Source organism: Glycine soja, chromosome 14 (genome assembly GCF_004193775.1).
Source record: "Glycine soja cultivar W05 chromosome 14, ASM419377v2, whole genome shotgun sequence".
Lineage (NCBI taxonomy): Eukaryota > Viridiplantae > Streptophyta > Magnoliopsida > Fabales > Fabaceae > Glycine > Glycine soja.
Window position 1 is genome coordinate 42,156,721 of NC_041015.1, and position 24,941 is coordinate 42,181,661.

The 24,941-nt window shown below is 40.6% G+C and overlaps 1 protein-coding gene across 1 annotated transcript; it reads right to left on the minus strand.

Annotated features, from left to right (window-relative positions):
* Positions 1 to 7,982: 7,982 nt before the first annotated feature.
* LOC114384068 lies at positions 7,983 to 12,437 on the minus strand. The gene is made up of 4 exons (XM_028343747.1): positions 12,196 to 12,437; positions 11,545 to 11,858; positions 8,714 to 9,516; positions 7,983 to 8,630 (listed from the first exon to the last, which is right to left on the minus strand). Exons 1-4 carry the CDS (start codon positions 12,435 to 12,437, stop codon positions 7,983 to 7,985), a joined length of 2,007 nt encoding a protein of 668 aa, XP_028199548.1.
* Positions 12,438 to 24,941: the final 12,504 nt, after the last annotated feature.

The window sequence follows — 24,941 nt, forward strand, 5'->3', positions numbered from 1 at the left end:
TGCACAAACAACAAGGGGGACCCCTAAGGGTGCATAGATCACATTCAAATCTTGAAAACAAAACTAACCGACGGTCGCACGAAGAACACCGAACAAGGAACAATGTAGAGATTGATTACAGTCGCGATTTGATAGTGCCTCAGCCTCATTTCCACTTCTTTCTTCTTCTTCTCTCTTATTTCTATCAACTTCCTTCACTCTCAATGTTGGAACCCCTTCTCAGCCCCCCTAGCACACCTATTTTTAGGAAAAATGTCATTTTGGTGGACTTGCAACTTGCCCAGGCGAGATAAGGCTTAGTCCTGAAGTAACTGGCTCGCCCAGGCAAGCTGGTTCCTTCACCCTAAAGTCATTTGGTGGTCCAGGCGAGCTAGAGGCTAGCTTGGGCGAGACATGGCCCAGGAAACTCAAGGAAAAAACCCTTTTGCCCTCCTTTTTTGGTATCTTTCGCAGTCTTGATCAAAACACTGAACGATCTTTTGTTTTGTGCAGTAACTGGTGTCGAACAAAGCTGTTTGGCTAGCGAGAATGAAAACATCAGTGAATTATAGTCCCCGAATGAAATTAGGGTCTGACAGTTGCCCCTCTTTACTTATCTTTTATTGAAAATGAAAAGGTAAGTAAAGATAAGGACACTAATTTCATTCGAGCGATCTTGCTATCCGACCGGGAACTAGCAAAAACCAAGGAGGTGAAACCTGTAAAAAGAACAAACGGATATCGACATGGAAGTATCAAAAGTATTAAGCAAAAGACTTTGTAGTCTTGCACAACAAAATAGGAGACATTGAAGTCTTTGGGAATGTAAAAGACAGAAGATATTGAAGTCTTGAAATGTAAAAGATTGAAGACATTGAAGTCTTGTAAATGTAAAGACTAAAGACATTGAAGTCTTGAAATTTAAAAGATTGAAGACATTGAAGTCTTCTAAATGTAAAAGATTGAAGACATTGAAGTCTTGTAAATGGAAAGACTAAAGACATTGAAATCTTTAAATGTAAAAGGCTGAAGACATTGAAGTCTTGAAAAATGTGAAAGACAGAAGACATTGAAGTCTTGTAATGTAAAGACAAAAGACATTGAAGTCTTGAAATGTAAAGACAAAAGACATTGAAGTCTTGAAATGTAAAGGCAAAAGACATTGAAGTCCTAAAATGTAAAGACAAAAGACATTGAGGTCTTGAAATGTAAAGACATTGAAGTCTTTGAAATGTAAAGACAAAAGACAATGAAGTCTTGAAATGTAAAGATGAAAGACATTGAAGTCTTTGAAATGTAAAGACAAAAGACATTGAAGTCTTGAAATGTAAAGACAAAAGACATTGAAGTCTTTCAAATGCAAAGACAAAAGACATTGAAGTCTTGAAAGCTTTCGCTAAAAAAAGCAAACACACTTGGTAAAGAAACAAACCTCCAAACCAATCAGAAGAACACAAATTTTTCTTTTCAAAAGTAATGCAACGAATGAGGAATGAAAGCGCAAAGATAGAGTTTCTCATAACCAATAATGAGATTAAGACATTTTGCATTTCATTTCTAAGGGAGCATTAGAAGAAATGTTGGGTTCAACTGAATAGAGGAAAACCACTCAAGTGTGTATAAAACCTCACACACACAAGTGTTTCATCTCAATTCCAGATCATAGATACGTCATAAATTGATTTTGCAAGTCATTTCCCATCAAATCAAAGATAATGTGCATAATCAACATGGATCAATAGGACTTTTTAAGGTCAGACTTGTAGGAAATTTTGGCTTTAGTTGCTCTGGTCTTTCTTCTTTTTGGTGTGAGTAGGAGAGTAGGCATAAAGATTTGGTTAGTAACTTAAACGGGCGATCACTTGACTAAGTTACTATTGTTTCCCTTCCTTTTTACTCTTTACAACAACTCTGTACATGGTTCAAACATTGTTTGTTCCAAAGAACTTGTTTCTCTTTTCTATTTTCCTTTTGCTGTTCTCCATTTTTTATTGATTTTTTTCTTTTTTTTTTCTTTTTTCTTTGTTTTTTTTTTTGTTTTCCTTTCTTCTTATTTTTATGAACATTTAACTTCCTTCAAAAATCCATGACTAACCAAAAGATGATAGAAATCTCCCTTGGAAGATACCCCTACTCTCTTATCCCAGGGTAAGGTAGGAAACTTTCATCCTAGGTCAGGGTTCTAGTAAAAATAAAATGTATGGCTTAAAAGGCTTGCAAATAGCAGAAAATAATGTATACTGGGACAACTGTTTGACCAATGGCTTAGAAAGAAGGAATGCCTAGATCACTTCCATGAATCATATGTTATGACAACTAGAAATTCATGCAAAATCAATCGTTGAGCATATCCTGCGGACACTCAATATAAAATTTGTGGTTACACAATCACTAAGGCTTAGGGTATGTTTCCACTTTCAGATCAAATTAGTGTTTCAACAATTATTCTTTTATCATAGTTCATGCAAAACATTCGAGTCCATTTGGTATTCGGGAAAGTCCTTCATTATTTTCACCCCCAAGATACACATTTTTTTTTTCAAAAACCCTTTTCGTTGTGTTTTGATCCGCAAAATTTTCGAAGAATACTAGTGATTGTTTCTTTTAAAAAAGCATGTTAGTTTTAGAAAAAGTTTGAAACCTAGACAAAGTTGTAATCCGAGACTACACTATCAAAAATCAAAGGGCGCACAAAAATAGAAACGAAACCACGCGTAAGTTCCTTCAGTTTTTTTTTGTTTCAAACAATCATCACAAAGAAATAACATAACAAAGTATTGAAAGCGATAAATAAGATAAAGACAAGTTCACAAATTTAGAAGGTTCTGGTCGGGAGGCTCAATCTCCTTAAAGGAAGAAATCCATCACATTTGCCATATCTCCATCCTCATCAGCTTCGTCTTCATCTCCTTGAGCCTCTGTGGGACCTGTACCTCCCTGAAAATTAGGCCTGTCCCCAGGCCATGCGACAATGGCTTTGAACTGCTTGGGAGTATGGGGTCCTAGCGCTTTTGGTACATGTATACTGATAGAAGCTATTGTTCAACTGCACCTGGCCTCTATGGTTTACTGCCTGCTGGTCAGCCAAATGTTGTATGTACGCGTGCATCTGGAGCTCCATCCTCTGCATGTGAGCTAAGGTGGACTCTAGGGATAGTGGCTGATGTGGAGGCGATAGTGGTGCGTCTGCTACCGGCTGCAGCTACTGGTCTTGCCCCAACTGATGTGCCTGCCTTGGCATGTAGTACTTCTCAATGAAGGACCTGTTAATTGGGGGTCCGGATCAGCTTTGTGGGCGTGACCGGTACCCCGTAGAACTGGCAGAGGCCTGTGATCAATGCTGGAAATCCCAGTGCCCTGTTGGACTTCTCTGGGTCCACTGGGTGTCTCGGAGGTGCAATACCTACAAACTGGTAGATGGCGTCCGAGATAAGTTGTGCTACATGAACACTGATTTGGGTCAGGATAGCGTAGACCAATTGGCATTTAGGCAGCGAGAGATCAGAATTATGGTCACTGGGAAGGACGTTCCTGAGCAGAAGCATCATCTGGAACGCTTATCCATGACTCCTTTTTCAGTGGGCCAGGCGTTTGCATAGAACTCCATGACTATCTCAGGGTCATACTTAGCCATGGGCTTTGTCAGCTGGGTCCACTGCCTCCTGGCAACCTCCACCTGGAATTCTATGAACTCTCCTTCTGCTAGCTGGACCTGTCTTTCTTTGAGGAAAGACCAATACTTAATCGCTTTGAAACAGCGCTGATGCTCCTCGCTTCAGAAACAGTGTCTGCCAAACTCAATCTTCGCTTGCGAGGCTGCACTGGATCCCTCCCCTACGGTGGCTGATCGAGGCCGTACCCGAATCAAATAAACATGAAAATGCAGTAACTAGGAAGTGATCCTAGGTCGTTTCCCAACGAGCAGTGACAAGCCAAATGTTCATAATATATTTGCAGTAACAGTAACGATGGGGGGGGGGTTTGGTTGTTTGGTAATTAAAGAGCAGAATAAATAAAATGGAATACGAAACTACTAATATTAAAAACGGGTTGTTTCCTCTGATTCAGAAGCCACTCGCTTATCCTGGGTTATGGAGAATTCGTCCCTAACAGTCAACCACTTAATCCAACCCTATTTCAATTTACTAAGCGAAAATCAACTTAGGGTTTTCAATACGTGATTAGGCACCACATACACCAGTTAGCCCTTCATCCATTAAGCATGAACGCAAGTTAGGCTCAGAGGCAATTAATCGAACACGAAGCGTGCACTGATTAATATTCACGAAATTGGGATAACTGGTGAAGGGAAAACTGTCAGGAAACCACATTACAAACGAAACCTCAAAGAGAGTTGGGCTTCGTCCTCAAAAGGAAACAACACCAGAAAATCTAGCCTTCCATGGATTCAAACAGAAAACGCAAATGAAACATGAAGCAGAAACGTAAATGAACAAGAACGTAAATGAACAGAAACGTAAATGAAAGTAGAAGAGGAAGCAAGAATGAACTCGTAATTAGAAGCAGAAAACGGAAATTTGCATTAAGAACGAAAACTGTAACAAGGGCACAGAAAAACGTGAAAACCTAAAACCAAAGCTCTGAATAATGAAAATAGCATAGCAGAATAGAATGCCTTGCACGAATCCCAAGGCAGCTATTTAAAAAGAGTCACTCAAAGTCACTGGGCCCTATTACAATACTCTGGCCCAAAACGAAATAAACACTGAACAACATAAAATAAAATTGCGAAATTTCCTAATTAGAAATTAACTAAGGTAAGCGCTGCTTTATTTGCCCTCTTCAAGTCCACAACCAAAATCCGGATTAAGCCCAATGTTTCATTAATTCCTGAAATTAGATTAAAAACATCAAATTAGCTAAATGAGCCCAAATAATAAAACTGCCTAATTAATTGACAATTAAGACCAATCAATAATTAAAATGGTGCAAAAAGGGTTTAGAAAATAGAAGAAAATGATGGCACATCAGTGGCCTTCCTAGCCCTTTTAGCAGAAAGCTTCTTTAGAGCTATCACCTACAAAGACACATCCAACTAAAATTTAGCATAAAAATATTTTGCATGAAATACATAACCATATTATTTTAGTTATCCCAAGTATAGCAACCAATAAGTCAATCAATTTTGTGTGGTTTTCACGAATTGTATGTGTTACCATACAACTAATAAAAATCACAACTCAGTGTTTATTATTTTGAAAAAAAGAATTTGATATTCTACAGCAATTCATGTGCAATGTACCCACCCTAGTGCAACAAGTTTAACCAAACAATTAGGCCAATTCAATCCAAACAACTTTAAGCATTCATATGACTCATGTATTTGCATTTAAAGCATTGTCCAAAACTTCAAGCTTAGTTCATACCCTTGGCATTTAATTTAACAACCTAAAATAGTGGCTGAACATGTGTAAGGATCATTACCCATTCAAGTTTCAAAATAACACATAGAATAGCCATTGTGACATTTCATCAAACAGTTGGTGTGAGCATGTTAAAACATGTATAAATAAGGGATAAGGAGCAGCATGACATGCAAATTCGTAAAAGAAGAAAAGATAGGCCTAGAGCCATCCAATACAGCCATCAATCAAAGCAATTGGTCATGGGTTTATGCATAACTCATCTCACAAACAATGCAAAGAAAGCAACAATCAAAGAACCACATATCGCAAGGAAAGGGTAAAATTAAATGGAGATGGCACTAACTTGAATGGGATGAAAGGAATGCAAAAATAAATGAGGCAAGTGTGGAGAAAAAAGCTTGAAGTTGCTGCAAAAATGGAGGCCCCATGGGTCCTTGTTAAGCTTTTGGTGAGTTTTGAACAGAATGGGGGAAGATGGGGTGAAATCTGATTTCACCCATCCTTTTTTATTTTTTTGCAAAATTTTTCTGCAAAGTTTCTTTTGTTATCATTATTATTATATATATTTCCCTTCTAAGCCTTATAATTATGTACAAACATTTAGGCGAATTCATGAGATAATTCAAGAAAAAGAACAATCCTAACTCGCAACGGAAAGCATAAAAACATAAAATTAAAGAGCAAAGTTTTAGAGATACTAGGTTGCCTCCTAGGACGTCTTTAGTCGGATGCGGGGTCATGGTCGAGGCTTCACCGTCTCATCCTTCCTAACTACTTTCCTCAATTGTGAGCAAATCTAATCGTGGACCTAGCACCTGTTGGCACCTGCTCTAATGCTTTGACAAAGAAAATGTTAACTTGCAAATGTGAAAAAAAATGCTATGAGATGCTCGTATCACCTTTCCATTTGTCCTTAGTCTTTACCCAAGTTGTTGTGGTGTTGACCATCACCCAAAAAGATCCTTCATTCATTTACCCCGTTGCAAGATACTTTGATAATAAGATATAGATGCATGCATGTTTATGATTGAACATTAAACGTAATAATTAAAAATGTGTCGAGATTTCCTCTTTTGGTTGTCGTGTTCAATTTTACTTAACGCTTAGACACCCATGCTGAACATGTCGAATGGCTCCGGAATACCGGTCGTGTGAGTGAGCAAAAAACAAGAGTGTACGTTCATGCCCAACGACAATAAAAAAGTGCAAAGGACACAACACTAGAGGGAGAGATGCAAATCATTAATCCATATTGATTAATGCTGCAATTATCGTTTTACAAAAAACTTAGAATGTGGAGATCCTAATGAGTCCTTGAGGAGGTCCAAATATTAAGCCTTTCAATTGCCCTAAGTATTACGCGTAATATCACTTGACGATGTCGAAATTCACAGGCGAAGGCATCTCTTCATCATCCATGTTCATGAGCAGCAACGCTCCTCCTAAGAAAGCCTTCTTCACCACAAACGGTCCTTCATAGTTTGGGGCCCATTTACCTCGGCGATCCTTTTGAACCTGTGATACTTTCTTCAGAACAAGGACCCCTCATTGAACTTACGCAGGTGCACTCTTTTGTCAAAAGCATTTTTCACTCTGCTCTGATATAGTCGCCCATGGCTCATGGCAGCCAATCTCTTACCCTCGATAAGATTTAATTGGTCAAAGTGTGCCTGGGCCCACTTTGCTTCTTCCAATCCCGACTCTGCTTGGATTCTTAAAGAAGGAATCTCCACCTCAAACGGGAGCACAACTTCCATCTCGTACACCAAAGAGAATGGGGTTGCCCAGTAGATGTGCATACAAAAGTCTGATAACCATGCAGTGCAAAGGGGAGCATCTCGTGCCAATCCTTGTATGATATGATCATCTTCTAAATGATCTTCATGATGTTCTTATTGGTAGTCTCAACTGCCCCATTCATCTTGGGCCTATAAGGCGTGGAATTATGGTGTTGGATTTTGAAGTCCTCACACATTTCCTTCATCATCTTGTTGTTTAAATTGGGGGCATTGTCGATGATGGATTTTGAAGTCCTCACACATATCTGCAAATTATCTCCTTCTTAATGAATCTAATCACCACATTTCTATTCATGCTAGCATATGAAGCTGTTTCCACCCATTTGGTGAAGTAATCAATGGCGACTAAAATGAAGTGATGCATGTTTGAAGCCTTGGGTTCGATGGCCCCGATCATGTCTATGCCCTACATTGAGAATGGCCATGGTGTTTCCAATACGTTCAATGGTATAGGCAGAGCATTAACATTATCAGCGAAGGTCTAGGATTTATGGCATTTCCTCACATGAACCCAACAATCGTTCTCCATAGTGAGCCAGTAATACCCTGCCCTCAAAATCTTTCAGGCCATGGCATGTCCATTGGCATATGTACCAAAGGATCCCTCATGCACCTCTACTGGCATTTGTTCAACCTCTTTTACAGCCACACACTAAAGCAACACCATGTCATGGTTTCTTTTGTACAAGACATTCCCACTCAGGAGGAAACTGGCTGCCAATCTCCATAATGTCCTCTTGTCGTTGTCAGAGGCCTCATGTGGGTATTCCTTATCCTTAATGTATCGCTTGATATTGAAGCACCAAGGTTTACCATCCTATTCCTGTTCTATCAAACAACAATATGCAGGATCAACACGACATCTGAATTTGATGTATGGCAAATCTTCATGTGGGCTCACTTTGAACATGGACGATAGAGTGGTAAGGGCGTCAGCCATCTGGTTTTCATCTCTAGGAATATGATGAAATGATATGTCATCAAAGAGTTCCATCAATTTCCTGATGTAAACCTGGTAAGGCACCAACTTGTGGTCTCTGGTCTCCCATTCACCTTTCAATTGATGAATGACCAATGTCGAGTCCCCATATACTTTGACCAACTTGACCCTAAAGTCAATCGCCGCTCGAATCCCTAGGGCATATGCCTCGTACTCTATTATATTGTTTGTGCAGTCGAAACACAACCTAACTGTGAAAGGTATATATTGCTTGTCCGGGGAAACCAACACCGCCCCAATCCCATGGCCTAGTGCATTAGACACACCGTCAAACCACACAACCCACTTATCCTTGTCCTCTTCTTCAACCTCCTCTTCAAACAAGGCCATAATATCCTCATCAGGGAATTCTGGATGCATAGACAGATAATCGCTTATGGGTTGTTGAGCTAGATAATCTGCCAAAGTGCTCCCCTTTATCGCCTTCTGAGTGACATAGACAATATCGAATTCTGACAGCAGAACCTGCTACCGAGCTATCTTCCCAATGAGAGCAGGCTTTTCGAAGATGTACTTAACAGGATCCATTTTAGACACTAGACACCAACCAAGTAGTGTAATTCAACATATACTGCCTCAAATGGTGAGCTGCCCACGCCAAGGCACAACACGTCCTCTCTAGCAACGAGTAGTTCATCTCGCATGTTGTGAACTTCTTGCTCAAGTAGTAGATGGCCCGTTCCCTTTTTTCCGGGTTCATCGTGTTGTCCCAACACACACCCCATCGACTCATCTAATACTGTCATGTATAGGATAATAGGTCTTCCGGGCACCGGTGGCATGAGCACAGGAGGATTCATTAAAGACCGTTTAATCCTTTCAAACGCCACTTGACAATCATCGTCCCATTGGACAGACTGATTTTTATGCAATAATCTGAAAAAAGGCTCGCAAGTGGCAGTTAACTGTGATATGAATCTCGCTATGTACTTCAACCTTCCTAAGAAACCCCGAACCTGCTTCTCGGTACGTGGCTTGGGCATCTCAAGAATTGCTTTTACCTTGTCTGGATCCACCTCTATTCCTTTCTGGCTAACGACAAAGCCAAGTAATATTTTGGATTTTACCCTGAACGTACACTTTGTAGGATTCAGCCTTAACCTATATTTACGCAGCCACCCGAACAACTTTTGCAAATTGACTAGGTGTTCCTCCTCCGTTCTTGATTTGGTGATCATGTCATTCACGTAGACCTCGATCTCTTTATGCATCATGTTGTGGAATAACGCCACCATGACCGCTGGTATGTTGCCCCAGCGTTCTTCAGCCCAAATGACATCACCTTGTAGCAGAAGGTTCCCCATAGAGTGATGAAGGTTGTCTTTTCCATATCCTCTGGTGCCATCTTTATCTGATTGTAACCCAAAAACCCATCCATGAAAGAGAATAGGGCAAAACTGGTCGTGTTATTTATGAAAACATCGATGTATGGTAAAGGAAAGTTATCCATTAGACTGGCTCGATTTAGATCCCGATAGTCCATGCACATTCGCACCTTCCAATCCTTTTTCAGGACCGACACGATATTAGCGACCCATTTTGGGTACCGAGCAACGGCCAAGAAACTGGCGTCGAATTGCTTCTTCACTTCCTCCTTTATCTCTAGGGACATCTCGGGTTTCATTCTCCTTAATTTCTGTTTTACCGGGAAGCACTCGGGATTCAAAAGTAGCTTGTGCTTGTAGAAGCAAAGCTTCATGATGAATCAAAGGTGATTCAAAGGTGTTTTGATGATAACAATGATGATAACAAAAGATGATGACAAAGGTGATGACAAAAAGCTCAAAGATCAATCAAAGAACAACTCAAGTGAATCAAGAACAATTCAAGAGTTCAAGATAAGAATCAAGAAGAAGTCAAGACTCAAGAAGAAAGTTTAGAGTCAAGAATCAAGATTCAAGGTTCAAGATCTCAAGAATCAAGATCAAGATTCAAGACTCAAGATTCAAGAATCAAGAGAAGGCTTAATCAAGATAAGTATGAAAATTTTTTCTCAAAAAATTGAGTAGCACATGATTTTTCTCAAAACATGTTTACCAAAGAGTTTTTACTCTCTGGTAATCGATTACCAGATTGTTGTAATCGATTACTAGTAGCAAAATTGTTTTGAAAAAGTTTTCAAATTGAATTTACAACGTTCCAATTAATTTCAAAAAGCTGTAATCGATTACAATGTTTTGGTAATCGATTACCAGTGCCTTTGAACGTTGAAATTCAAATTCAAATGTGAAGAGTCACGTCCTTTCACATAAAAGCCTTGTGTAATCAATTACACTGATTTGGTAATCGATTACCAGTGACCGTTTCTGAATAAATCAAAAGATGTAACTCTTCAAATGGTTTTTGACTTTTTCAAATTGGTTTTAAGTTTTTCTCAAAGTTATAACTCTTCTACATGGTCCTCTTGGCCAGACATGAAGAGTCTATAAATGCAAGGCTTTGATTTGCTTTTCAATACACTTTTTCACTTATTCAATCAATCCTTTACAAGCCTTGAATCTCTTTGAACTTCTTCTTCTTCATTGTACTAAAAGCTTTCTAAAGTTTTCTGGTTTTCTAAACCTTGAAAACTTGTGCTATTCATCTTTTCATTCTCTTCTCCCTTTGCCAAAAAGAATTCGCCAAGAACTAACCGCCTGAATTCTTTTTGTGTCTCTCTTCTCCCTTTTCCAAAAGAACAAAGGACTAACCGCCTGAATTCTTTTGTGTTTGCCTTCTCCCTTGTCAAAGAATTCAAAACGACACAGTCTGAGAATTCTTTTGATTCTTCCCTTTCCCTAATACAAAAGTGTTCAAAGGACTAATCGCCTGAGAATTCTTTTGTATCCCCATTCACAAAGTATCAAAGGTTTAACAGCCTGAGATATTTGTCATAACACATTGGAGGGTACATCCTTTGTGGTACAAGTAGAGGGTACATCTACTTGGGTTTGACTGAGAACAAGAGAGGGTACATCTCTTGTGGATCAGTTCTAGTGGAGGGTACATCCACTAGGTTCAAAGAGAACAAGGGAAGGTACATCCCTTGTGGATTTTTGCTTGTATTAGGATTTTTACAAGGTTGAAAGAAATCTCAAGGACCGCAGGTCGCTTGGGGACTGGATGTAGGCACGGGTTGTTGCCGAACCAGTATAAAAACTCTTGTGTGCTTGTCTCCTTCTTCCCTACTCTTTTACTTTCCGCTGTGCATTTTAATTTCCGCTTTTACTTTTGGTTAAGTTTCTCTTCTACTTCTTATTCTCTTAACAACATAAGTAAAAGCCTTAGAAGAGTAAATTTTTAATTAGTAAAGGTTTAGGAATAATTAATTCAACCCCCCCTTCTTAATTATTCTGAGGCCACTCGATCCAACAGTGCTGGATGATTTCCGAGCTCAAACCAGGCATATCCTGGTAAGACCAAGCGAAGATGTCTTGGTAGTCTCCCAACAGAGTCACTAACTTATCTCGGACGTTCGCGGGCATATGAGTGCCAACCTTGACCTTCTTTTTTTCTTCACCAATGCCTAAATTCACTACCTCTGTCTCTTCCCGGTGCAGCTTCACCTCCCTTTCTTCTTGCTCCACCATTCTCCTCAAATCTGGGGGAAGTTCCCAATCCTCATTTTCTTCCTCCTCGGCTTCATTTACAAGTTGCTTAAAATCAACATCCGGGTTCTCGGTATCACTACTTTCACAGGACTCATTGTTGGATCTGCGTTAAATCATTTAATCGCAACAAAAATAAATATGCAGAAGAATGAAATGGATGAAAGTGCGAGAGGGAACATATCAACAAAGGGTTGTATATTTATAATTGCGGGAACATTTAAAGAAAAGGTATGCCCAATAAAAGAAGCAGACCTTAAAGCCTAGGCCCAGCAATAGGGTTCAAACTACTGGATTACATTGGATTTCATACCGAAATCTTGGGTCGCTCCATGATTCGCCAATTCTTCAATTCGAAACCCGGGGAGCACGGCTGCACCCAGCTTGGCTGCTCTTGGTTGGTTTCTTTATCTAGCACAACAACCTGATTCTCATGCATCCACCTTGCGCTAACAAAGCTCTTGCTAATGTCACAGATAGGGACCCTTTCCATCTGTGGTCTCCACCCTTGTAAATGGGCTAGGCTTCTTTCTTTCCTTTCTAAGGCGACCCTTCTCTTATCGGCATGTGTTGGCTCGTAACCCAGACCGAACCTCCCATAGTTTTCAAAGAACTTCACCAAGCTTGTCGTGCTATCACCATTCTGGCCTAAACCCATTTCAGGCTCATACCCATCCCTTAACATGACTCAGGCCACCATCAGGGAGGCACCTGATAAACGTGGTTGCACCGGAGGAGCCTCCACATAAGCATTGTTCACAATTTCTAGTGCTTGAAAATATGTTTCCAATGACTCTTCCGCAACTTCCATATAGGGTGTAGAGGATGGACAACTCACTAGTATATCTTCTTCACCCGACACTATAACCAGTTGTCCTTCCCCCACAAACTTCAATTTCTAGTGCAACATTGACGGGACCACCCCAACAAAATGAATTCAAGGCCGACCTAGTAGGCAACTATAGGCAAGGTTTATGTCCATTACTAGGAAAGTTATATGGCACATGTGTGGCCCAATTTGAATTGGGAGATCGATCTCTCCTCTCACGTCACGTCGACTACCATCGAAAGCCTTTACCACCATGGAGCTTGGCCTCATGTGTGAAACGCCAAATGGTAGATTATTCAATGTAGTTTTAGGCATGACATTGAGGGAAGAACCATTGTTAGTGAGTACTTTGGCCACTATGTGGTCCATGAATTTGACGGACACATGCAAAGCCTTGTTGGTAGTGATGCTGTTGACTATTCCCCCGAAGCCCTCCACTGATATGTCTTGCGCTACATGAGCTTCATTCAAAATTTTGACCAACAGCACCCGATGAGGCTCGGAGTTCATGAGCAACCCTATTAGAGAGATCATGGCTGGAGTTTTGTTCAATTGCTCAATCACTTTGAATTCACTATGTTGAATGATTCTCATAAATTCAGTCACCTCCTCAGCTGATATCTCCCTCTTGCTAAAGTCATTTCCTTCCTCTGTAATTTTTCCAACAGGGGCCTCGTCATTCGCGGTCGGCCCGTCTTCTCCCTCTCACCTATATCTGCCTTTGCCTTCCCTTTTTCTTTCGACCTTGCCAGCAGTTCGGGAGGAGCGAAAATGCATCCACTACGAGTCATGTCACTTGTACCAGAAATGTTTGTGATCTTAGGCAGTCGGCATGCCATTCCTGACATGTATGATGGATGCGCTTTGCTTCCTTTGGGCCCCTATACGCCATATTTCCATGGTACTGCCTTATCACTCTTGTAAGGGAAGGGTGCTGGCGTTTTTGCCATAGGGGGTTGGAAACCTCGGGGCATCTGAGTGGTGACGTCCCTGGTGAAATAGATCACCAAAGCCTTAGGCTTACTTGGGTTTCTGTCACCTGATTGCATGCATACCTCCCATTCCTCCTTCTTTGCACTGCAAATTTCAATTTGACCCTTGTTTATCAGTCCCTGCAGCAACTCCTCAACTATCGGGCATGTTTCCACATCGTGCGACGCCCCTAGATGCATCAAGCATGGATCTCCTTTGTTACCATCAAGGTTAATTATACCGGCCTCGTGCAATGCTTCCAATATGAACCAACTGGAAGTCAACACATCTCGTATCTGCTTCAACTCTCGAGACTTCCATTCTTCCACTGCGTTGACCGTCGAGCCTCCATGATTGGTAAGTGGATTAGTCCTCACATTTGGACTATCCTCTTGAAATGTCAGCCATCCAGCATCAATCACGCTTTGTACCTTGTGCTTAAAGGCTACACATTGCTCGATAGAGTGCCTCGGGACACCGCCATGATAGGCGCATGTGGCATTATGATTGTACCATTAGGGAAATGGAGGTTGATAGACTTTTCCTGGGCTCACCACAACCATTTGGTTGCTGAGCAAGGATGGTAGCAAGTCGGCATACGACATTGGTATTGGGGTGAACTCTGCGGGTTTCCTTTCTGGGAAGTTCCTCCTTGGGTTGGTGTTTATGTTAGGGTTGGGATTTACACTTGGTCTAGGCTGTGCGGGGAAAGGATTTTGTGGGTGATGTTGAGGAGGCCTTTGTGGTTGATTGGGCATGCTCGGTCGGATGGGCGCCAGGCAGGGGGGAGATCCGATATTGGTCGAGTAATTGTATTGGTGCGGGGGATATTGGTACATGGGGTTGTGAGGGGTTTGTTGGGAATTTGGCCATGTGGGTGTTGTGGTTACGGCATGGGCATCTCCCTCCTTTTTCTTTGCCCTACCTATTCCAGTCCTCCTATTTCCAACACTGGTTGAAGCATCATAATCGAATTTGCCCCTTCTTAGGCCTACTTCTATCCTTTCGCCCACAAATACCAGATCCGCATAACTCGAGGGCATGTATCCCACCATCTTCTCATAGTAGAACATGGATAAAGTGTCTACTATCATTGTGATCATCTCTCTTTCCATCATTGGGGTGCTACTTGAGCCGCCAAATCCCTCCACCTCTGGGCATATTCTTTGAAGGATTCATGCTCCCTTTTTCACATGTTCTGCAACTACATTCTATCCGAGGCCATGTCGCAATTGTATTGGTATTTCCTGGTGAAGGAAGCCATTAGGTCTTCCCAAGAACGGATCCAAAAATATTCCATATTAGTGTACCAAGTGATAGTTGCCCCAACCAAACTCTCTTGAAAAAAATGCATCAAGACCTTTTCATCCTTCATGTACGCCCCCATCTTTCGACAGTACATCTTTAGGTGGTTCTCGGGGCAAGTAGTCCCCTTGTATTTGTCAAAGTTTGACACCTTGAACTTTGGAGGAATGATGACGTTGGGTACTAGGCAAAGTTCTGCCATGTCGGCTAAAGGGTAGTCTCCACCTCCTTCAATGGCCCTCAGTCTTTCTTCTATGTAATCAAATTTTTCCCTTTCCACCATGGCAGGAGGCAGTCTTCCTATCGAAAAATGTAAGGGTTGTAGTTGCGGTTGTGGGTGATATTGAGGGCCCCCCAAGATGTTTGGCTGGGGTATGCCACCAAATGCTTGCCCCTCGGTGGCATATCTGGGGTAAGGCTCGAAGTCGGCCAAAGTGTGGTCTCGGGGTACTTCATGTGTCTCCCCCATGGGTTGAGAAACATGTGCATGCCTAGACTGAGGTTGTTCGCTCTCAAGGGGTATAGGAGCGGAGTGGTCAACATTCTCCTCAGGCACATGTATAGCATTAGGTGGTAGATAGTTGGAAGGCAAGCCATACGGTGGGAAAGGATGCTTGCTCTAGACCTATGCAAAATGGGGGCCACCCGTACTTCCCAATGCTTCGCCTCCCTGACCTACCATATCCGGGACTGAACAACTTACTTGATTCAAACCAGATGGGTGAGTCAGGTCTACCTCAGTGGTGACAGTTGTAGTGGCGACTGCAGCTGCGTTGACCTCCATCATTTTCCTCATGCTCATCATAGCCTCCATCATGGTGATCATTTTGTCTTTCATGGCCTCCATGTCAGCCTTCATTTGTTCATGCACTTCCTCTATCCCGTTCATGATTCTAGCCTTGGCACGTGTTCAGTAAGGGTGCCATAAAGTGTGTTCATTCTTTTTGGTTACTATGATTACTTTTTGATGACGATAATGACTGTTAAAATAGAATGCAATGACTAATGCAACAACTAAATAAATATGAATGCATGATGATGATAAGTTTCCGAAGCATTGAATTCACACAGGTCGTTCAGTAGAACATAGGGTCGAATCAAATCCCATTTTCATTAAAAACAACACAAACACCTCAGCGATTCCTAATTATGTGGATCATTAGTTCAACCATGTGTTGGTAGTAATCAAAAAGATCGTGAACTTCATCGGGAGCTGAGTACGTGTCAGCCACTGCCTTAGCTCTGGCTAACAACCTTGGAAGCTCTTGACTCTCATTCAGAGTGAGAGCGAATCTATCCATCCATTTCATAGCTTCCCCGTGCAATAACTCTATCACCCTCTCTCTCACTTCCCTTTCAATTTGCAGAGCTGATACCTTTGCCTGTTCATCTTCCAGCATTTGCCCATGACTAGCAGCTAGGTCCACCTTTTCTTTATATTGATCGATGATTGCCAACATATTTTCTTTCGTTTGGTTCAACTGCTCTGTCAAACTTCTCTTCGACCTTTGACAAATTTTCAATTTATCCTCTAACACCATGCTTTCCATCCTTGATTTTCCCCTCTCAACCTTTCTAAGTTTGAGCTCCTTACTGGTGCCCCACAAAGCCCCTCAAAACTTGTTCCTACTCCACTCTTCTTTTCGAGCCTTTTTCGTTTCTCGCTCTAGCGCTTCAGTCGTGGTCATGTTGATATCTTTCAGCTCATCATTCTTTCCTGACCCTAGTGACCGCCACCTTCAGCTTCTCTTTTACCACTCTCATTCTTTCGAGCTCGGCTTTCAAAGCTTGCACTTCTTCACTTTCCTCAGGAATTTCAACCTCTTCACCACTCAAACCTTTTAGCTTTAGGAGCCAAGTTATCCCTTGCGTTCTAGACTTCAACCATTTGCGATAGCCGCCTATGATGCCATTGCTACTTCCCTTAAGCTCCTTATCTTTTCTTTCCACTCTATTCCATGCTTTGCGGATCCTTTGGAGTGTCTTCGCATTTGCTTCATTGAAACCTCGCGCGATGAAAGGCGCGATGATTTCCTCCGACAGGCACCTCTCATAGGGTAGCCTAACTGTGTTATGGCCAGCACGGGATTATAATTAATACAACCCCTCGTCCCTATCAAATGGATATTTAGGAATCCTTCACATGAGCGTAACATTCATGCCTCTCCTTCTTTCCACCATGGGAACCACTGATGGACGCTCTCGTCATGCCTGCCAAGAGTTCTTCCCAATTTGCTTTTCCCTTTCCGGAGCACATGCGATGACCTTGTAGGGGACAAACAGATCTACCTTCATGATTAAAAACATGGGATACCAACCATACATAAAGAGCGAGCGTACAACAGACAATTTTTGCACTACTCTTATCACATCTCAAGTTAAATGTATCATATGTATTCGCCAAAACAGCGATGACTGGGCTTTCCCTTCTGTGGTGATAAGCAAGGAAGGCATCGATTGCCGCTAGATCCACCAACCTGTCTACATTCGAGAATAGTACTGTCCCAAACACTAGCAGAGCTAATACGTCGATGAATGTTGCCCACTCTCCTTGGCTGGCCAGAGCTTCTGCCTTTTCCTCCAAGCGCTTCCTTGGTATTCCTGCCACCCATTACTATTTTGCTTCACTCAGTCTAGCTCTTGTTCCATGATCTTGACCACTTTTTCTATTCTTGCCATAGAAATATAGAATCCAGAAAAAAGGTATGGCTTCCTTCCCCCTAGCGGGCATCCTAAGATCCCTTCAAACTCCTCTATGGTTGGTGCTAACTGAAAGTCCCCAAAAGTGAAGTTTAAGTGATTGGTCATAGTATTGAGTGAGAGATGCGATGGCTTCAATGGACACTTCTATCATTGTCAGGTCCTAGATCTTCCCATATACCTTGCTGAAAGCTTGACGTTGAACTTGATCCATCCGCTGCCCTAGTTTTCGCAAGCTGGCTAGCTCTGGATTCTTGACTTTGACATGATAGAACCTTTTTTTAAAAGATGGCGCTTGGTCCGACCCCATGTTTGCGAGAATGAAAATTCTGATGACCAATACTTCAACACTCTATCATAGAGGAGATATGATGAATGCATCAGGGCATGGTTATGCTATGCATGACAAACGTATTTATCAACCGACACAAGACGCCCGAAAGACCATCTTTTCTTATCCACAATGCATTGGGCATCATAGTTTGTTTGTGGCTATTACCATGGTACCTGATGCATGCAACTAAGAATGCAAGGCATGAGTAACTACATGGCGGGGGTATGCATGAGTGAACATAGTGACTAACGACAATAGAAGGTGCGAGGTTGGTAGCACAAAGAAAACATGCTAAACGAATGAGCATGATAACGTAATGACTTAATGCAAAATGCCACGTGTGAACATAATAACATGGTAAACACAGGAATGATGTATACTATTATGACATTATAAAGATATGCATGACTAGATCAAGGAAACAAGACACAGTGAGTTTGTTCTATGTCCCTAGTTTAGGATCCTAATGGAGGGGATCAAAAGTTTGCTATCTAGTGATAACTCCCAAGGGTGGTCGTATGTAACTTTCAAAGGCTTCTAGAGATATCATCCTCTTTGGCAACAACATTGTGGCGGAAGGGACTACCAGCGACAACGCATCATCAAACGAGAAAAACTCTAGATGAGGCTTCACTGTTATCAAGCGAGTCGGAGACCCAGCATGACCACAGATCGACCTCCACTCCCTATGTTTCACACAGACCCGGGTATAAGGCCTAATACCTTAATGTGTGTGTAAATGTGTAGGTGCCATATGTGCATAGAATAAACAAATATTTCTAACTATGAATGTAATAAATAGACAGACACACACCAAACACAACATCATAGCAAAAGGTTATATACAAATATGAACAAAACAAAATGTAAAAGAGAAAAAGGGAACCTAAACAAAGAAAAAAGTCATGATAAAAATGCACACTGATCGAGTGGTTTAACTCTCTAACAAAATTCCCCAGTGGAGACGCCATTTGTCAGAACCTACCCTTTAACGGGAGGGCGAGGCGAAAAGAAAAAGGTGTGTCTTCCAAAAAGAAGAATGCGCGGGAGTCGCCACCAACGTTTATTTGAGGAAAATGTTAGAAAAACCAAAAAGAGTTCTGCAAATTTTGAAAATAAGGGTTCGGGAGTTGTTTACTCGTAGGGAAGTTATCAGCACCCCACGCGCCTGTCACAAGGGACGGCAGCCTTTAATCGAGTGTGCGCAACGTGACTTCAGAATTATTTACTTTTCCCTTTTTATATTTTTTTATTTTTTTGGGGTCGACAAGGGGATGCCCTTGCTCCTACATATCCTCAAGTGCAATGAGGAATTCAGACCTATGTAGTTCTTTAGTCTGAGAAAGTTTGTGTGTCGAATTGGTTTTTATGATTTTGAAATATTCTTTTAAATAACAAGAACAAAAAGGAGTCATTAAGGCATCGGACCTTGAACGATCTTAAGTGACTTCGATGGACAAAAATTCAGTTATGTGTTGATTTTATCTTGGCTTTGTTTATTAACTTTCAATCTCTTTAAAAGACAACTTTACGGCGCTAATGATCAGTTAAGTTTAAACTTTACAAAAAATGAGATTACCGATGATAGAATGAGGAGATGAATATGCACAGACAACAAGGGGGACCCATAAGGGTGCATAGATCACATTTAAATCTTAAAAACAAAACTAACCGACAGTCGTATGAAGAACACCGAACAAGGAATGATGTAGAGATTGATCATAGTCACGATTCGACAGTGCTTTGACCTCGTTTCCTCTTCTTTCTTCTTCTTCTCTCTTATTTCTCTCAACTTCCTTCGCTCTCAATACTGGAACCCCTTCTTAGCCCCCCTAGCACGCCTATTTATAGGCAAAGTGTCATTTTGGTGGACTTGTAGCTCGCCCAGGCGAGCTAAAGCTTAGTCCTGAAGTAACTGGCATGCCTAAGTGAGCTGGTTCCTTCACCCTGAAGACATTTGGTGGCCCAGGCGAGCTAGAGGTTAGCTTGGGCGAGCTAGGGCCCAGGAAACTCAAGGAAAAGACCTTTTCGCCTCCCCTTTTTTGGTATCTTTCACATTCTTGATCAAAACACTGAACGATCTTTTGTTTTATGCGGTAACTAGTGTCGAACAACACAGCTCAGCTAGCGAGAATCAAAACATCAGTGAATGATAGTCCCCAGACGAAATTAGGGTCTGACAAAGGGGGAGGGAATGATGCAATCCTACCCCTTCAAGGGCATTGGATAGAAGACTCCAAAAAGATTGGGCCAAAGATGCCAAAGAACACCCTAGAGTTCTCATGAGCCTTAGGGTAGATTTTAGGCTCATGGGCTAAGTATGAGCCCACTTATCTTGTACATATTAGATTAAGGTTTCATTATTTTTGGGCCTTGTATTTAGGGCTCCATAATGTAGGTAGGGTACCCTAGAAATGTAGGAATTTTCAGCCCTTGTATTTTAGGGCACCTAGACTAGTTTTTGTATTAAGGGTAGTTTTGTAATTTCACATGCATTAAGTGAATATTTGATGTGTGTGTTGGGAAATAAATTTTATTGAATTGGGAGAAGCCCAATCCAATTAAATTTTAGAGGGGGAGGTGAGCATTTGCTTACTACATCCCATTGCCACATCATATAGTCACACTTTGTGCATGTCCTTCATGCTTTACATGCCTCATGACACCTAAGCACACTTAGTGGAGAATCTTGGACTTGATCTTGGATTAGTGGGCTGAACCATAGCTAAAATTAACTAATCATAATTAGTGAACTTTTGGCTCCACAAAATCAATTTCAAATTCAAGTGAAATTTGAATAGAAATTCAAATTTTCCTCTAATTTTGTGTGACACTTAGGCTATAAACAGAGGTCATGTGTGTGCATTTCCTTCAACTTTGATCATTTGAGAATTACACTTCAAAGTTCAGACCTCATTTGAGGCACAAAATTTTGTGCTCCTTCTCTCCTTCTCCCTTCACTCATCTTCTCATACCTTCAAGCTCTTATCCATGGCTTCCTATGGTGGTGAGCTTGTTCTTAACTCATCTTCTCCTTAAAGTGACGTCTCCTCTCACCTCTTCTCCTTCTCCATTCCACTGGTATTAAACTTCAAGGAGAAAAGGACTCCATTGATGAAGAAGATCCAAGGCCTACAAGCTTCACATGGAGCTACATCAGAATGGTCTTAAAGTGTGGGAATTGTGGCAGTGCTAAGGTAAGTCCCACTTGAGAGGAGAAGGTAGAAAGATTGCTTGAGAAGAAAAGCTCTCTTAATATCTCCTTTTCGTTGGACTAGCTCATCTAGGTCCCTATATGGAAGGAGTTCAACCTTGTCCCCCACTTCCATATTAAGCCCACTAAGGAACCTAGCTATGCTTGTTTTTTCCACCTCCCTAAGTCCAGCTCTTAAAAGGAGTAGTTCCATTTGTTGTCTATATTCTTTGACACTCATACTTCTTTGTCTAAGCCTTTGGAGCTTGTCCATAAGCTCCCTTTTATAGTAGGAGGGAATGTGCCTCTTCCTAAGGGCATTCTTAAGATCATTCCAATACTTTACTGGAGGATCCCCATGAATCCTTTTTTCCCTAACAAGGGAAGTCCACCAACATAAGGCATACCCTTAGAAGCTAAGGGTAGCCAATGGAAATTTTTCTCTCTTCACTAATATGATGGCAAATAAAGAGTTGTTCAACCTTCATTTCCCAATCTAGGTAGGCCTCAATATTAACTTTTCCATGGAAACATGGGAGGCTAATGCTAACCTCTTGAGACCTTCTATCATTTTCTCTTCTTTCTTCCTCTTTTATGTTCTTTCTTTCATCTTGACTTATTTCTTTCACTCTTTTTTTTTCTTTTCCGTTTCTCTCTTGTTTTTCTTTCCATAATTTAAGGGATCTCAACTCATCTAATATCCTATACAAGGGGTCCTTAGGAGTAGAAACCTCACCATTAACACTAGATGAAGAATGAAGACTTATGTTGGTTCCTAAGTTGTGGTTCTTTCTTGTTAGGGGCTTGAAAACAAAAGTTAAAAGAAACTATGGTTGAAAATAGCCAAAATAAACACTAAAAGAGGTGTGAAAGATAAGGTAAAATCTAATTGATAAAAAGCAAGCTATCTAGGCAGTTTGACAATGGAAGGTAAAGGAAATTTACGACAAGCTAGACAGTTTTCTATGTGAAGGCTTGGATGACCCTTTGGAGGTCCCAACTGGCTCTTCACTTAGTCTACACAGTTCACACTAATATATTACACACAAATAGAGGTTTGGGTGGTCTCTTGGAGATTCCCCATACACCCCTGAAGAATGTCCAAATACAAGGAATTGCAATAGAAAAAAAAATTCAGCACTCAATTGTTCTATTACAACAAATTTAGCAAAGGAATTAAGGTCTTCAAATTTGTCTTCAATGCTTATTTGTTTTCTCAAGTGTTTCACTCAAAATTTGTTGAGCCTTTGGTTGCTTCAAATCCAATAGTGCTCCTAGGATGATCAACCTCCAAGACTAAAAAATCTTCCTTCAAGCAATGCACCAATTTCCTCTTCCAATCCTTATTGTAGGCAACACTTAAACACAAAAAAGAAGATGAAGACAAGCAAGTAACCAAAAGATGAAATTAAAGCTAAATCAAAAGGAAATTTAACATGACATTAATTAAATGAGATTCAAAGAATAATAAAGCAAAAGGAAAACACCACAAGCCAACGTGGAACACAAAGGAAGTCCTAGAATGGCACTAGATTAGATTGACAAATTAAAAACAAGACACAAAGCAAAATTCTATTTATGTCAATTTGGCAACACATCTAAATATTAAAAACTCCTAGAAGTCAAATAGGCTTGTAATACAACTCAAAATAATGAACAATTTTCAAGAAAATCAAGCATACACATTTTTTTTTTTATTTTCTATGTTGTTCTGGACGTGTATTTTGATGTTAATCTTTATCACCTTTTCTTGCTCATTTCTTTTTCATTTTTGTTCATTCTTTTTTCATTGTTTTCTTCCAGATTCATATTTTTTCCAGTTAAAATTTCAGCTCAAAACTCAAAGTATTCAAGCCATAGCGGAGTTAAGAAGATAGTGTGCCAAAACTGACAGCAACCAGAATTTCAACCTAGAAATCAAGAGTGGTGTTTATGTTGCTTGAGGCTTTGATAGTTACAATTTGTGTTTGCTTATGCTCAATTGTCTTAGATAACACAATTTAAGAGATCTTAAGACTTATTTTAATTCACAAATCTAGCCACAACTCAGCACCACAACTCGATTTCTTCATATGCATCATATAGAAAATTTAGAAAACAAGAAAAGTTCAACAAGACTACTTCTAGGAATTGATTTAGAACATGTTATGAACTAAATAACATGCATGAATTAGACCCAAAATTCAAATGACAGGCTAAAAATTGCAAGAATACATGAACAAATGTATCTAGAATTCAATCAACAAAATCAAAATTCAGCACAAACTTAGAACATAATGTGACAATTATTATGATTAAACATGACTCTAAGACAACATAAATGAAGTGATTTACACTTACATTTTTGTGTTTTCTTTTCTAATCAATATTAATTGAAGGCACATGCCAAATATGTTCTTTTTTATTTATTTATAATTTTTTTCATTGTAATTTTGGTCAAACTGTTTTGAAGTCCCATGTCTATTTCTATTTTTTCGTTCAGATACACTATATGTATGGATTTCATTTTCAATAGAAGCACTTTTGGCATTTGATAAAATTTTGTGAGAACTTCTCTCTAGATTCCTCGCTGAACCAACCTCGAACTTATCAAGGTAATCCTTATGGCATTTACCCTGACTTATCTTCCCTCTCTAGAAGTGGCGACAACCCAAAACTCTGTGACCTGTATCAAGCGATCTGCTCCTAGTAAAGATCACATCACATCAAATAGTGCACTTAATGCATGTGAAATTACAAAACTATCCCTAATACAAAAACTAGTCTAGGTGCCCTAAAATACAAGAGCTGAAAAATCTTACATTACTAGGGTATCGTAAACTTGTGGGGCACCCTCCCTACACTATGGAGCCCTAAATACAAGGCCTAAAAAATAATAAAACTCTAATCTAATATGTACAAAGATAAGTGGGCTCATACTTAACCCATGAACCCAAAATCTACCCTAAGGTTCATGAGAACCCTAGGGCCTTCTCCTGGATCCCTGGCCCAATCTTCCCGGAGTCTCCTAGCCATTGCTCTAGTGATGGGTCCTCTCATTAGGAGGATTGCATCAACATCTTAGATGATTTTTGTGCTTGTTCAGGTCTTTAAGTGAGCCTTGAGAAGCCTAAAGCTTTTGCTTCTAAAGGTGCCACCATTGCAAGAAAGCACAAGTTGTATACTGTCTCAAATATCCACTTCACTAACAATTTAGGTAGATATTTGGGGTTCAAGATAGTGCATGAACGTATCACTTCTAGTCTTTTTTTTTCTCTTATGGATAACGTGAGGAAGCATCTTGCGGCTTGGAAGGGGTGTTTGCTTAATATAGAGCTACTTTAGTTAACTCGGTTCTCGGTTCTCGATTTTCGGTTCTTGCTTCAGTCCCAACCTATACCATGCACATGCAATGGCTGCCCCAACATATTTGTAACTCTTTTTGGATATGAAGGGAGAGACAATTCATGCTAAGAATAGTAGAGTAGGGGTGCAAGCAGCAAGGTCCAAAAGGCACAGTAGCACGCCTATGCATCTGAAAAACTACGTAATAAACAAACCATGAAGGCATGAACATGCATAGGAAGGCGCTCGAATATTCTAGAAGGAATAAAGAAGAATAAATCAGTAGGTTAGGCTTTCTGTTAGGAAGTTAGTTTTCTATTGTAACCACTACTAGTGGCTATAAATGTACGAACAAGCTTTGAGGAATGTAAGAAAAAGATCTCCTTTCTCTCTCTCTCATTCTCAAGTTCTCTCTCTCCCTCTTCCTTTCTCTAGAGGATTGTTTGGGCCTCAAATACCAAACGCTATCATTGGTGCTTTCATTGCTCATGCCATGGCTAAAGCTACTCGATCAAAAGCAAGTGTTGATCGC

What these genes read in the sequence shown, in the direction of transcription:
- LOC114384068 (XM_028343747.1), bottom strand. Translation starts at nt 12,437, where the DNA reads ATGTTAAGGGATGGGTATGAGCCTGAAATGGGTTTAGGCCAGAATGGT. An exon ending in AAGAGCTTTGTTAGCGCAAG is followed by an intron (nt 11,859 to 12,195) that starts GTGGATGCATGA and finishes GATTTAACGCAG; the next exon opens with ATCCAACAATGAGTCCTGTG. An exon ending in GTCTTACCAGGATATGCCTG is followed by an intron (nt 9,517 to 11,544) that starts GTTTGAGCTCGG and finishes GGTTACAATCAG; the next exon opens with ATAAAGATGGCACCAGAGGA.